At 33.8% G+C, this 15,758-nt stretch overlaps 1 protein-coding gene across 4 annotated transcripts in view; it reads left to right on the plus strand.

The window, feature by feature from the left end:
* THSD7A (thrombospondin type 1 domain containing 7A) overlaps positions 1-15,758 on the plus strand; it is a 428,494-nt gene that overhangs the window by 406,932 nt on the left and 5,804 nt on the right. For 3 of the 4 annotated variants that reach the window (XM_032402029.1, XM_032402030.1, XM_032402032.1), the window contains 5 exons: positions 1,582-1,755; positions 9,342-9,437; positions 12,285-12,367; positions 12,723-12,933; positions 15,375-15,462. In XM_032402029.1, coding sequence (XP_032257920.1) covers positions 1,582-1,755; positions 9,342-9,437; positions 12,285-12,367; positions 12,723-12,933; positions 15,375-15,462 — 652 coding nt within the window. The remainder of the gene's footprint in view (positions 1-1,581; positions 1,756-9,341; positions 9,438-12,284; positions 12,368-12,722; positions 12,934-15,374; positions 15,463-15,758) is intronic. The other variant, XM_032402031.1, reaches the window with a different exon arrangement.

Consider the following 15,758-nt stretch of genomic DNA (forward strand, 5'->3'; position numbering starts at 1 on the left):
AAATACACTATGTCAAGTGCTATAAGCACAGAAATAGAGCCTACTAGTACAAAAGGTATACTTCCATGTAGTCTGCAATTGCTGAGGTACAGTTATATTACCTTTATCTTGAGAGGACTGTTTAAAATTCTAATAGTTTCTCCTGCATAATTAAAAACTAAGTAACCCAAAAGTATTTAAACATGCTTCCTAGTTTTTAACACTTGTAAAATTTACTAGAATTTTCTGAACTTCAGAATGACATTGAATATTAACATACTATAATAAAGGTCTACAAAAATCATTCCACTTTACTATTATACATCTATTAGTCAATAATTCATGTCTGACCAAGATTTCTTAATTATAGCATAAGACATGTTTTCATTAATCAGATCTCCAGGCAACTTTGTGCTAATATTAGACATCTTCAGCATAATGTAAGGCAATATGAATTATGCATGTGGTATGGCTAGAATAATTAAAATAAGAATCCATATGGATTTGTGTCTATCATAATTTATTGTATCCTCTGAACAGTATCACCAGTCAGTCCTGAAGAATGGATGGGCATATGGGAAAGATATTTCATTAATTCTTCCCTATTCTCATAATGGTTGAAGATGTTGAACACATGATACACCAGGGTCCTAGGTATTCACCCAATAGAAATGCACATAAGTTCAAAAACTCATACTAAAATGTTCACAACAACAGTATTCATAATAGAAAAAATTTACAACTCTCCACATGCCCATCACTAGAATGCATATCTAAATTGTGATACCTTCATATAGTGGAATAAAGTACAGCAGTAAGAATGATCAAAGTGGAACTACATAAATACATGTGGATCTTGCAAACATAATTGAGTGAAGTATTTTTTAAAGATGATACGTATGGTATAATTCCATATATAACACAAGAATGGTTTCTGAAATTCTGAGAATGCCCTGTTGCTTGATTTGAGTATTGGTTGCATAGTTATATAATCAGATTGTGAAAATTCCAACATCTGTAATTTTTCATGTATATTATTCAATAAGTAATTGAAAAAAAGTTGATTGAAGCTGTAGATCAGATAAAATTACAAGCATTATTACCCCTACTCCAGTTGCTCAGTTGGCTGTCTCACCTCCACACCCCTGGCTAGAAATAGAAGGAAAAAAAAAAAAGTATAAATGCCAGTTTTCTCAGTCTTGGAGTTCAAGTTCTTTTGCAATTATGTATAGCTACAAGATAAATTTTATGTATATTTAGATTTTCATTGATACTACCAAGAACTTAATAAACCCTTTTATAATAATGACAAGAGTGGTCGTAGGTTTTAATCAACTATTTTCTCTTTTAAGAGGAGGTGAATTACAAGGAACAAGCTCCTTCCAGCCATAGTTAATACCCAATAACATCCACTCCAAAAATAACATTAATACACACTTATAAACTACATATAAACTTGCAAATATTAAATACTTATCTTATAAATACCATGTTTTTTTGGTATGCTAGTCCTACCTTTCCCAGTGAGGTTAAGAAATAAAATTACTATATGGCTGGCTACTGCTTATGGGTATGTATAAACTACACACCTGTGTTTTGCAGGTGACTGTTATCTGAAGGACTGGTCTTCATGGAGTCTGTGTCAGCTAACCTGTGTGAATGGTGAAGACCTAGGCTTTGGTGGAATACAGGTCCGTTCCAGAGCTGTGATTATACAGGAACTAGAAAATCAACATCTGTGCCCAGAGCAAGTGTTAGAAACGAAATCATGTAATGGTGAGTGCTACAATTCATGAAATCTTTTCAATTTAGTTTTATGTTGATAGAAAAGAAGATATAGAATTTTCTGTTCAATAAGTAATTTGCTAAGATCTCGCTTAAGACTGAGAATTAAGAGTATGATTCTGAATTTTAAAAACTTTACAGGAAGAAAAATCTTCACCCTTCCTAAATTCGATAAGAAATGTAAAAAATATTTGTTTTATGAGCTACAGAAGACTGAGCTAACTAAGAGCACATTATGTGTACACCCAGGACAAAATCTAACAATATCCTTTATTTAAATCAAAGGAAACAAAAATCCACAGCCAAGTGAGAGGTTTTACTATATTCTTAGAAATTGATAAATCAAAATATTGGTGAGAATTTGACCTAGGTGTTATGAACATCCGTGTTTACAGGTTTGTGTGTGTACATACATGCACATATAGAGCCACACAATACATGACATTTCCAAGAACCACAGAGCATCAAAAATAGTTTGGGAACACAGAGGCAGTCTAACTGAAAATGAAAGAATTTATAGGGTCAACAAACAACCTTCTCCTTCCTGCTTGTGTTTTGAAACAATTAGGGAGTAGGACATTTAATAGCAAATAGGAGTCAAAATATTACTATTATTACTGGAAAGTTGGAGGAGAGAGCTCAGAATGTGAAGGAAGAATGCTTAAAGTAAAAGCCAAATGGGCTAGATGACTTAAGAAATAGGTAGAATTATCTGCCTTGTCAGTTCAATCTTCCCAAATTTACCAAGCAGATAAATGATTCCATAATGTCCTAGGACAGTGTACGTAATGAAAATGAAATAAATCCCAAGGAAAGGTTTGTTCAACCCAAAATGACCAAATTAGAAATAAACAACAACAATTAAAAAGAAATCTCCCCATGCACACACATCAGTCAAAACTAAAAACCACACTTCTAGGGCATTACATATCAGCACAAAAGTACTTAGGAGAGAACTTAAAGCCTTAAATGCCTAAATAGGAGGGAGAAACGTTGAAAATGAGCTAAGCATTAAACTCGAGATCTTTTTTTAAAAAGATAAAGTAGAATGTAACTAATACAGATAAATATAAATTAATGATTAGAAAAGATAATCAACAACCAATAGTTGACCAAAACTAAATAGACCACCTAATGGCAAAAATGGAGGAGAAAAAAAAAAAGCAAAAGCAATACTACAACAGAGTTTGAAAATATATTTTTGAATATATTTTGCTAATAAATATAAACACTTCAAGATAATCTAGAATATTATAATTTATACCAAGAGTAATTGAGAATCTACACTATGGATTCTATAACTATTAAAAACTTAAATTTATAAAATATTTACTTACACATGAAACAAACTAGAACCTAAATGGCTTTGAGCTTTACCAAAATTTAAAGAAACAAAAACTCCCTTTTATGTGAAATCTTAAAAAATCAAGTTGAGTGGGAAAAAAAGATGAGGAAAATCCCTCCAGCTCTATACAAGTATAACCCTGACAGTAAAATCAGCCAATAAAGTCACCAATGAAAACAGATGTCAAAATCATTAAAGATTATCTAACCAAATAATTAATATCATGACTAATTATATTTTTAGAAGTACAAAGATGCCTAAATATTAGAAAAAATAATGTAAGTCATCACAGTAATAGAAAAAAAGCATATGATTTTTAAATATGTTAAAAAGATGTTTATAGAATGCAACTCTAATTTACAATAAAAACTTCCCAACACAACTTGAACTAGAAGGAAATCACTTTACCTGATAAATGATATCTACCTAAACAAACAGCCTACATCATAATATTAGGGGAAACATAAGACACATTCCCTTGCAATCAGTAACAGAGCAAGGATGCTCATTGGGGCTACTTCTTTTCAACCTAGTAAAGAAGGTTCTAGCCAAAGTATAATCAGAAGCTTAATAGTTGAAAACAAAGAAATAATCATTCACATTACTATATGATGTTCACATTAAAAATTTTAACAAACAAAATAGATAAAAATCATGATAAGCTCAATAGATACCTTAAGGAATTTGACAAAATATAACATCCATTCGTGATAAAAACTCACCAGGTGGGTCTCAACATAGCAAAGGCCATCTTTGACAAACCCACAGCTAACATTATTATACTCCGTGGACAAGCTCATAATTGTTCATCATTAAGAACAGAAGTGCCAGAAGGATATTATCCTCCCTCACCACTTTTAGTCAATGTACTACTGGAAATCCTAGCCATAGCAATCAGACAATAAAAAGAAATGAAAAGCATCCAAGTTGGTAAGGAAGATTAAAACTATCACTGCTTACAGATGATGTGATATTATACACAGAAAACCCTCCCCAAAAAAACTATTAGAATAAATGAATTATGTTAAGTTGCAGGATACAACTGATATATAGAAACATATTTCTATACACTAATAACAAAATAGCAGAAAGAAAAAGAAACTCCATTTACACTTGTACCAAGAATAATAAAATACCTAGAAATAAATTTAACCAAGGAAGTGAAAGACTATACACTGAAAACGATAAGGCATTGAGAAGCGAAATTAAAGGCTACATAAGAAATGAAAAGATAGATCATGTTCATGGATTGGAAGAATATTAAAATGTTTATACTACCCAAAGTAATCTATTGATTAAATATAACCCCTACTGAAGTACCAATAATATTAATCCTAAGATTTATATGGAATCACAAAAGACTGAACAGCCAAAGCAATCTTAAGAAAGAGCAACAAAACTGGAAGTAGCACAATCTCAGATGTCAAACTCTACTACAAAACTTATAGTAATCAAAATAGTATGGAATTGACACAAAAATATACACCTAGATCAGTAGAACAGAATATAGAGCCCAGAAACAAACCCACACTTACATGATTAATCCACCACAAGAGAGGCAAGAAGATACAATAGGGGAAAGACAGTCTCTTCAATAAATGGTACTGGGAAGACTGGACAGTTACATGTGAAAGATAAAACTGGACCGCTTTCTTATGCCGCACAAAAAAATAAGCTCAAAATGGACTAAGACCTACATATAATACCTGAAACCATAAAACTCCTAGAAGAAAACACCCATAGGCGGGTGCCCAAGTGGCTCAGTTGGTCAAGCGTCTGCCTTCGGCTCAGATCATGATCCCAGGGTCCTGGGATCAAGTTCCGTGTCAGGCTCCTTGCTCAGCAGGAAGCCTGCTTTTCCCTCTGTCTGCCACTCCCCCCCCCCCCCCTTTGAACCTTTTTTCTAAACCCCTCCAAAAAAAAAAAAAAAAAATTAAAAAAAAAAAAAAAAAAAAAAACAACCCGATATAGGCAGTAATTTCTTTGACATTGGCCTTAGCAACATTTTTCTAGATATGGCTTCTCAGGCAAGAGAAACAAAAGCAGAAATAAAACTATTAGGACTACACCAAAATAAACGATAGGAAGGAAACCAACAACAGGGAAACCTATTGAATGGGAGAAGATATTTGCAAATGATATATCCAATAATGGGTTAATATCCAAAATATATAAAGAACTTACACAACTCAATACACACAAAGTCTAATGAAAAAATGGGCAGAGTACCTGTATAGACATTTTTCCAAGGAAGGTAACAGATTGCCAAAAAACACACGAAAAGATGCTCAAAATCACTAATCATCAGGGAAATGCAAGTCAAAACCACAATGAGAATTTCCTCACACCAGTCAGGATGGCTAATTTCAAAAAGACAAAGTGTTGGCAAAGATGTGGAGAATGGGAACCCATGTGAATTCTTGGCAGGAACCTAAATTGGTGCAGCCACTGTGGTGAACAGTATGGAGGTTCCTCAAAGAATTAAAACTACCATATGACCCAGTAATTCCACTTCTGGGTATTTACCCAAGTAAAAGAAAAAAAACACTAATTCAAAAAAATATGCACCCCGTGTTTATTACAGCATTATTTACAATAGCCAAGATATAAAAGCAAGTTAAATGTCCACCAATAAATGAATGGATAAAAATGTGGTATATGTATACATATATACCATATTCCATTACTCAGCCATACAAACGAATGTCGTCATCTTGCCATTTGAGACAACATGGATGAACCTAGAGGGTATTATAAGTGAAGTAAGTCAGACAAAGACAAATACCATATGATTTCCCTCATATGTGGAACCTAAAAAACAAAATGAACAAAACAAAAACAGAAACAGACTCATAAGTACAGGGAACAAACTAGTGGTTGCCAGAGTGGGGGATAAGTGAAATTGATGAAGGGGATCAAGAGGTACAAATTTCCAATTAACAGTGTAAATAAGTCACAGGGATGAAAAGTATATCACGGGGAATGTAGTCAGTAAGATTGTAATAACTTTGTATGGTGACAGATGGTAACTACGCTTATTATGGTGAGCGTTTTGTAATATTTGTAATTGTTGAAACACTATGTTATATATCTGGAAATAATACTTTGTCAACTATACTTGAATAAAAAATAAAAAATCTTTTACCAGTAAGACTCAATTATAAAATTTAATTAGAAAAAAATTGAATCAAAATAAAACTACAAGTAGAAATATATTTAACAGAAATATATGTAAGATATGTAAGATATGTATAGAAAGTAAATGATGAAATCTTATTTAAGCATATAAGTAACTAAAACATTAGTAAAATAGGCATGTTCATGGATAAGCCTCAATATCATTACATCTCAATTTTATACCAATTTATATAAATTCCATGTAATTTGAACCAATTTTTAAGTGATCTGAGAAATTGATCCTAAAATTCATATGGAGAGGTTGAAGACCAAGAAGATCACAGAATTATTAAAGCTCAGAATTTCAAGAAGAAAAAAATGGGAGAGGAGGTCAAGGGACTTACAATGGCTTTATTCAAGATTTACTCTACAGCATTAATAATTTAAGAAGAGTGACCGGTCAACAATAAAGCAATTAGACTAATGAAACAAAGAATCTCAGGAACAAATTCTTATACGTACATAACAGAAGTGAAAGTCAGTAGGGTAATGGGTGGGTAAATAATGTTGCAATAATTTGTTATCCATATAATGTTTTTAAGATTATCTTGTGGCTCACACCATACACAAAACTGATAATAAACTAAATTATAGACCCAAAGGTGAAGAGCATAACTGTAAAACATTTAAAGAAAATATAGGAGAATATCATTATGAACTCAAGATAAGAGAAGAATTTCCAAAATATGACATGAAAAGCACAAAAATGAGAAAGATGAAAAATTAAATCTTCTACATAGTAATAGATCATAAACAAGGTTAACAGAGAAGCCAAAGCCTTAGAAAAGATATTTGTGAAGTCGATTAATTTCCAAGGATTAGTATTCTAGAACAACAATTAGTATCTAGGACAATTTTAAAACTCCAAGAGTATAAAATTGATCCAATTTTATTTTTATTTTATTTATTTGACAGAGAGAGAGAGCACAAGTAGGCAGAGCAGCAAGCAGGAGTCTGATTCGGGGCTGGATCCCAGGACCCTGCCTGGGATCTTGACCTGAGCCAAAGGCAGATGCTTAACCAACTGAGCCACCCAGGCACCCCTAAAATTGATTCAATTTTATATTCTTAAAATTGAGGACCCAAAATTTTCTTTTGTGAGTTATATATACATAAAAATTTATATTAAAAAGATAAAGAATAACCACAAGCCAATTTTATGTAACAATAACAGTACTTCCTGAAAAATAACTACTTTGCAAAACAAAACCAATAACTTTGACAAGCACGTCCTGTTTTACATTTTTGCAAATCTATAATATCTGCCTTAAAGGAAGACAGCTGGATTCTCTTCTGTTTCTGCACTCAATCTGTTGCAATCTTAGTTTAGTTGATGTATATGAAGAAAATCCAGCTCTACTCACACAGATGTGTAGTTGAAATACACACACACACACACACACACACACACACAATCTGAAAGATGTCAAAGTCTCCCAGGTTCTCTGGACCATACTTTGAGAACCGCTATTCTAGAGTAAATAATTCCCACAATTCAATAAGAAAAGGCATAGATTTCAGTAGGATAAAAAATGGCCACTAGATACAAAGAAGCAACACTCATAAGAGGAAGTCTAAATGCCCCAAAACATTTGTTACTCTTTAATAGCATTAATAGAGAACTACAATTTAAAATGACGATATAGCTTCCACACCCACCAGAATAACCAAAAATTTTAAATCTGGCAATTATAAATGTTCGTGAAGGCTTAAGCAATGATGATCCTTATTCACTGCTGGTGGATATGCAGATTGTCACTTTTTGGAGGAAAAAAAAAAGTTAGATTTAGTATAGTTTCAGCCATCCCTATGGAGATACCCGGCAGTTTGTCTTCTAGATATTTACCTTAAAGAAGCATGAAGAGACTTGCACAAGGTTGACCACGGAGACATTGCTCTAACAACAAAAATTGAAAACAACCTAAAAGGCCATCCAGAGAGGAAATACCAAAAAAAAAAAAAAGTTGTCGAGTTTAGTACAGTGGAATTCTATATAGCAGTTAAAATAAATGTACTATAGCTACATTTAGGAAAAACCACATAGAAATATTTCATCTGTATAATATTTACATTTCAGAATGATACATAGACTATGCTACTTTTTAAAATTTTTAATAATATGGTTGACCCTTGAACAACAGAGGTTTGAATTGCCCAGGTCCACTTACAGGAGTTTTTTTTTTTTTTTTTAAAAAATACAGTACAGGGATGCCTGGGTGGCTCAGTCAGTTAAGCATCTGCCTTTGGCTCAGGTCATGATCCCAGGGTCCTGGGATGGAGTCTTGCATCAGGCTCCTTGCTCAGCGGGGAGCCTCCTTCTCCCTCTGCCCCTCCCCCTGCTCATGCTCTCTCTGACAAATGAAATCTTTAAAAAATAATATGAATACAGTACAAAATATTTTCTTTTTTTTTTTTTTAAGATTTTATTTATTTGACACAGAGAGACACAGCGAGAGAGGGAATACAAGCAGGGGGAGTGGGAGAGGGAGAAGCAGGCTTCCCGCGGAGCAGGGAGCCCGATGCGGGGCTCGATTCTAGTACCCTGGGATCATGACCTGAGCCGAAGGCAGACGCTTAATGACTGAGCCACCCAGGCGCCCCCTTATGGTTTTCTTAGTAACATTTTTTCTAGCTTACTTTATTATAGGTCTATAATATATAACATATATTTTGTGTTATCAAGTAAGGCTTCTGGTCAACAGTAAGATGTTGGTAGTTAAGTTTTGGGAGAGTCAAAAGGTATATACAGATTTTAGACTGCATAGGGGTACATGCCCCTAATCCCCATGTTGTTCAAGGTTCAACTGTACTGTATTATCATTAAAAGAATAAAAACCGTGGCAAAGAAATGGGATTTAGGAATAGATCAGGAATTTTATAACATTTTATAACATTTATATGGCAATTTCAGGACAATAACTTAACATTTGAATCATTTTTGAGATGGACTTACCACTTTGACAATTGTTTATAAATATTTTCTTAATATTCTTTCCCCATGATTGTCCTTCTAGACAGCAGAATGCTTCTGTTCATGTTTATTGTGTCCCTGCAGATGGACAGTGTTATGAGTATAAATGGATGGCCAGTGCTTGGAAGGGTTCTTCCCGAACAGTCTGGTGTCAAAGGTCAGATGGTATAAATGTAACAGGTAAACTTCCAATTTCTCTTTTTTTTGGTTTTTTTGTTTTGTTTTGTTTTTTTGCAAGTCTTCCTGTAATACACATGCAGTTGGTTAAAAAAAAATAATTAAGAAAACAAAGATATTCTTTCAGTACTCAGCACATGGTTGGGACTCAGTACCCAGGCTGTATAACTGTAACCAGTGACTATTTTATTTTTTTATTATTTCGATTAAATTCTCCCTCATCCAGCCATTTTAGACAATGTTGCTAGATTCTAGTTAAAATATTACCTAATTCCAATAAATTATCATAATTTTCAGATTGTCTTCCCTAGAAATTTTATATGTGAATAACTCACCACATGCTTAAAAAAAAAATCAGCATTTTGTGGACTATATCTGATTCTGTACCTTAAAAATAATATACACTAAGACCAAAAATATTACCAAGTAAATATAATTATACAAATCCAAATATCTTGCTTGAATTCAGAAATCTATGATTCAGTTTTTTATTAATTAATAGGTAAGATCTATTGGCAAATCTCAAGCCCAGAACATCTGGGCAGCTAACCTACTCTGTCCACTCTGTCCCCACTCAAAAATTATATATTCAAAGAAGAAATCCAAATGAAAAACTTTTCTAAAATGTCCTTTGACCCGAATATACCAAAGAGCTTCTCTAATCTGTGATTACTAAAAGTTTCCTTATCTGAACCCAGTAAATGCAAGGGTTCAAGGACCCTATGAAGTGGAGAGAAACTTGGCTCCAGGTATGTACCTTGCAAATTTCCTAGAAAGAAACCAAGGTCAGAACCAGAACCTAAACCTTAAACATATGACCCAAAGATCTAATGTCTCTCCTTTAACATTTTTATAGATCTAATCTATAGGAATCTTCATAGTGTATCAGTAACATGAGTTTTGAGAGTTAGCTACTCCGGGGGACCCGCTGATTTACTGCCATTGTTTTGACCCTCTGGCAGAGATAAAAAGTAATGTGCATTTGGGTGCCTATTAGTAATGTCCATTTATAAATTTAGCTGTAATATATACAGTAAGATAACAGGAACAGAGATCAATATGCTTTTTGGAAAGCATCAATTTTTATATTAAATTTTAAATTACCTGGATTTATTTAAACCTAATTACTTATTTCCTCCCTATGAAAGCTGGAACAGGATATCAAATTATATTCTTGTGAAGGTAAGATTTTATACATGAGAAATCTGTATCAAGAAACCATTGATAATAGCAACTCCCAGTGGACACATATATAACAAAGAGGAGACACCTACCAGGAAACCCTTTGCTCTCTCACAGTATTATCTACTGGGGCGGGGTGGGGGGGGGGATCTATTCCAACCACACCACTGTAAGAGGCCTAAGGGGAGAAAGAGCCTGATGAAGGGAAGCATACATTTTCTGAATTTGAAGGCACTTATAGAGATGGTCCATTCAACTCAAGTGTTGAAAATGAAGGTCTACATTCTTCTTGAAACTATTCAGAGGGAACATTGCAGTTTCCCCAGAGGGTCCTGTTATTTTCAGGTTTCTTTTTCCTCCCCAAATATGTATGCAAGTAATATCTGTCTGCCATTTCTTCTATATGTTAAAATCTCTTTTCCCACTAAAATTGGGGGTATTCCCCAATGCAAAGGTAAGTCGAATTTTAAAAGGCTTACCTGTAGAAATCATGTGTTCACCTTCTTTTTAATTCATTAAAGTACCCAATGTATTTCTTTCTTTCTAATACTTTCTCTGATACCAAAAAGGCCAATGTGTAAATGATTTGTGATAAACTCTATATGCATTCTTCTTCTATCTTTTAGGAAAGACGAGATTCTTTATGAGAAATAGACAAGCATGTAAAGTATATTACCTATCTTGATCGATTGCTTTAATTTTATGAAGTTGTCCTTATTAGAAATCAAGATGTTTTTCTTTTTCATCATGTGTTTCATGATAATAACCTCAATATGGCCTTTTAACTGCAATTGGCTTGCAATGACTAACTGCTTTCCCATCATAATTTTTTGATGAATAGTTTATATTATTGAGAAATAAGGCAAAGAATTAACAAGAGGATCTTTGATTAAATTCCAGAGGATCATCAATTCCATAAATAAAGGAAAAACTTTGCTTTCCTAAAATCCTATTCAACTGAAGCAAGTATGGTTTGAAACTCTAAGTTCCCTGCACATCACCAGTATTGTTTCTCTAGGACATCTATTCTTATCTTAAAACCTCACTTGTAACAACTTAGGTACACTTGGTACTATACCTGAAAAGAAGAGAAGGAAGAAAAACCAGAGAGCTGCAATGTCAAGTTAAACAATAATGCAAATACATCACTTAGCAGCTACAAAAATCCTGAATTGGCAGGAATAGGGATTTTCTTCAAGAACTATGTATGCATTATTTTTAAAAAAGTACATTTATGTGGTAGTCACATAAATTAAAGAAACATCTCAAGGGACATAAGAACTGTTTCTCTGGCCAAGAAAAAAATTTAACTTCAAAGGAAAATTCAATCTGCTTTTTAATGTTGGACTGGGCCAATAGGGGGGACTGGGGACCATGACAGAAATAGCCTGTGTGCAGTTAGTGTTTTCAAAGTGGCAGCTATACAAACACTGCTTGTGGAGCAGCTGCTGAGTGCCAGGCACTGTGCTATCTCCTCTGAAGAAGAGGGGCCTCAAGTTCCGGTATGAAGTGGTCAAGGTTAACCAAGTATTTCACAATCAGTCGCCCTCAGAAAAATCCATGGGGGTTCCCGGAGTAGTTCAGGATTCCAAGACAAATCTATCCAACACGGTATTTCTATCATTGCAAGAGATGCTACTTGTCAATATATGATTTTCTGTTCTGCAGGGGGCTGCTTGGTGGTGCGCCAGCCTGATGCTGACAGGTCTTGTAACCCACCGTGTAGTCAACCCCACTCGTACTGTAGTGAGGTATGTGTGACTTCATTAGGAAAGACGAGCCAGCTGCATTATTTGTCACCCACCACCTCTTAAAAAGTCCACTCCCTCCCCCCTTCCCCCCCCTGCAGAAAAAGCATGTTTTGTGGCCTAAAGATTTCTAGACCTCTCCTTTTATCGATATAAACAATTCTGAATGCACTTATTTCTGCTGTTAAAATAATTTGTGAACAGTACAAAAAGTGTGCTTTTTTTTATGTAGCTAAGACAGAAATTACATGTAGTAAATTCCCAAAACAGTACTTCCTTAAAGCCTTCTCTTCAAGTCAGATCTTTTATGCTCTCGTCACCTTCTATGTATAGTAGAAATCCTCTTGTTCTCCTGCAGATGAGGACATGCAGTTGTGAAGAAGGGTACACTGAAGTCCTGTCTTCTAACGGTACTCTTGAGCAGTGCACACTTATCCCCGTGGTGGTGATACCCACTGTGGAGGACAAAAGAGGAGATGTGAAAACCAGTCGGGCAGTACATCCAACCCAATCCTCCAGTAACCCAACGGGACGGGGAAGGACCTGGTTTCTGCAGCCATTTGGGCCAGGTGAAGTGACTAGACAGTGTTGATGTAGAATCCTTTAGTTATACATTTAACCAATGTCAAAGGGTTAAAAAAATGAGCAAGCATTTTCACATGAGTCATCTGTACTTATTTATTCTGATATTGCCACACAGCATAATGTTTTTACTATTATGAAAAAAGCACTCATGCTCAAAGTTCAGAGAAATGAAATTAATTTCCTCTTAGAAAAAAAAATTAGGATATTAGTTATTTTGATCTCAGACCTAAATTTCCAAGTATAATTAGGCTTACATTGAACAAAGAGATCTAACAATGAAATATTAATTAGGAATAAAGTATATGGTCATTCAGAACTGAAACAAAACTCTAAAGACATTCAAGAATTTTTCATTTGACCATAGACTGGTAATAATTTAAACCTAAAATAGGAGCATCAGTAATGCAGTGCTGTGCTGGGGGGTACTTGGTAGCCAGCCCAATTTTTATGGGCCCCTAGATTTGATAAACTCAAATAATAAGAATCTGTACTAGCACCAGATACAGAAGGGCAAGTATGGAGCCTTCCTGTCTAGATGGGATGATTTAAATTTGGAGACTGACCAGACCCTTGTCATATTAAACAGACATCCTTAATGTGTCTAGTAACGGACTTGAAGCCAATACAGGCAAAAGCTTGAAGGCCTAATACAATGCTCTCCCTACCCCACACATGTTCTCTCCCCAGATGGAATAAACTGTATGCTTATTTCTGGAACTAAAGCTGGTGTTTAAAATTGTGCTGCAAGGGCTTTAAGGTAGCTAAGATCATGGTGGTTTTTCTCACACCAACAGAGATTACTAGTTAACGACCAAAGGAAATCTCTAGGCAAAGACAGACATAGTCTACTTTACAGTTGTTAGAAATATGAGAAAAGAAGGAGTCTGCATAGCACATTTCTATTTCTAATGCTTTAAGTCAAAACACTTTCCCTTACTGGAGAATCACTATTAGGATTTTAAGTATTTTCAGTATTTAGATGATTTAACCCAAATATTGAGATTTAACCACATTATCCCTGCCTTCATAAGGTTGTTAGCTGAAAATACAATTTATTTTGCAAAGCTGACTTGTCCGTGCAAACCTGGGAAACTCTTCTCTTCGGTGTTTAAGATAGTGGACCTGCAAATGGCCATTAGCAATCTTGACCTTGACTAAGAATCCAAGCAGAACTTCTCACATCAAAACTGGTTTTTAAAAAGAGAACATTGTCATTTTATATATATACCTTCCCTAAAATGAATATTTTAATATATTAAAAAGGTTTATGTTCTTAAAAAGTATATTTAGACTCTGTTCTTGGTTTTTGAAAAACTCAGAGAATATTTGTTGAAGAATTCTCAGGGCAGATGAACCCAGCAGGGGTTGATTTTAAACCCAGTCTCTAATTTTTAAAATCTTTAGAATTGAAAAGAAGTATATTTAGAATATTAACAGTTTAGTTCCAACAAATGGACCCCTAAGTTGATCTAGCTCTAAGTAGAAAAACTTTCACAGTACTGATTTGTTTTTGATGCCTTCCAAATATTGAATAAACCACAGTGTCTATGGAGTCAATTTGCCCAATCTATAATTTTAGCACTAATATGTTTAATTGTATGTATGCAACAGAAAATACGTGTTGATGTAATGATCAAGTTAGGCAAATTTATTATTAATACTATCATCTAGTTGAAGTTTATTGTGAACACAACAAACTCAAGGAAATGAGACCAGAAACCAAATTAGAAAAGTTTCTATCCTGCCTAATTCCATATAATAAAAAGTTAGAAAAATGTTATTTATAGTTAGAAAGTTATTTATATGTTATAATCAAACTTGGCTATTTTTACAAAGGATATTGTCGATTGAGCTTTAAAGTACAGTGTAAGTGTAAATTAGATAAAAGATTAATTCCCCCCCAAAATGTTAAGTATATTCACTTTCATCATAAAAAAAAAGTTAAAATGACAAAATTTATGTTCAAATACCTGTCTGCATTAACCCTAAGCTGTAGGACTTTATTGAAATTGCATTACTTTTCTTCTTTCCTTATAATTGCCATTCTCAGAATAAAAATAAGAAAATGTTTATTTAGCATTACGCATATATTGGATTTGAAGTAAAATTTACATAAGCAGCTGCAAAAAATTTAGGCATATGAACCTGAAATCTGAACGCAATTTGAATTGAAAAAATTATTTTTCCATTTAATTCTCACTGATAATTTATCTTTAATGAAGCAGCATCTAACTCATAATAGCAGCTTTGCATTAATCATTAACTGTGCCTAAGCAATAATTCACTTTGTTTTGAAAGGATTTGGTCATATGTCACTGGTCATTGGTCATAGTTAAAGACTGTCATATATATATTTATATATATATATACACACACACACACACCAGACTAATGTAAATTAATAACTAATATCCATTCTTCTTAGATGGGAGACTAAAGACCTGGGTTTACGGTGTAGCAGCTGGGGCATTTGTGTTACTCATCTTTATTGTCTCCATGATTTATCTAGCTTGGTGAGTGATTAAATATTTCAAAATATAAGGGGATACAAATCTTTTTCAGCAAAAACACTGTCAATTGACTATAATACAGAAACAGCAATTTGTATCAAATAAGTATTCTACATTTATTTAGTGTTCATCTGAAATTAGAAACAAAAATAGCTTTAGTCATAGATATTCTAAAAACTACCAAATCAGCCATTTAATATCTGAAGATGAGCCAGAGCTGCTCCAGGTCATCTCAAGTATGTTCCCCTTGGTTATACAAGATAATATTGCTTTGTATGCTTATCATAAACTAGAGTTTG

This window comes from Phoca vitulina, unplaced genomic scaffold, assembly GCF_004348235.1.
Source record: "Phoca vitulina isolate PV1807 unplaced genomic scaffold, GSC_HSeal_1.0 scaffold4, whole genome shotgun sequence".
Classification (NCBI taxonomy): Eukaryota; Metazoa; Chordata; class Mammalia; order Carnivora; family Phocidae; genus Phoca; species Phoca vitulina.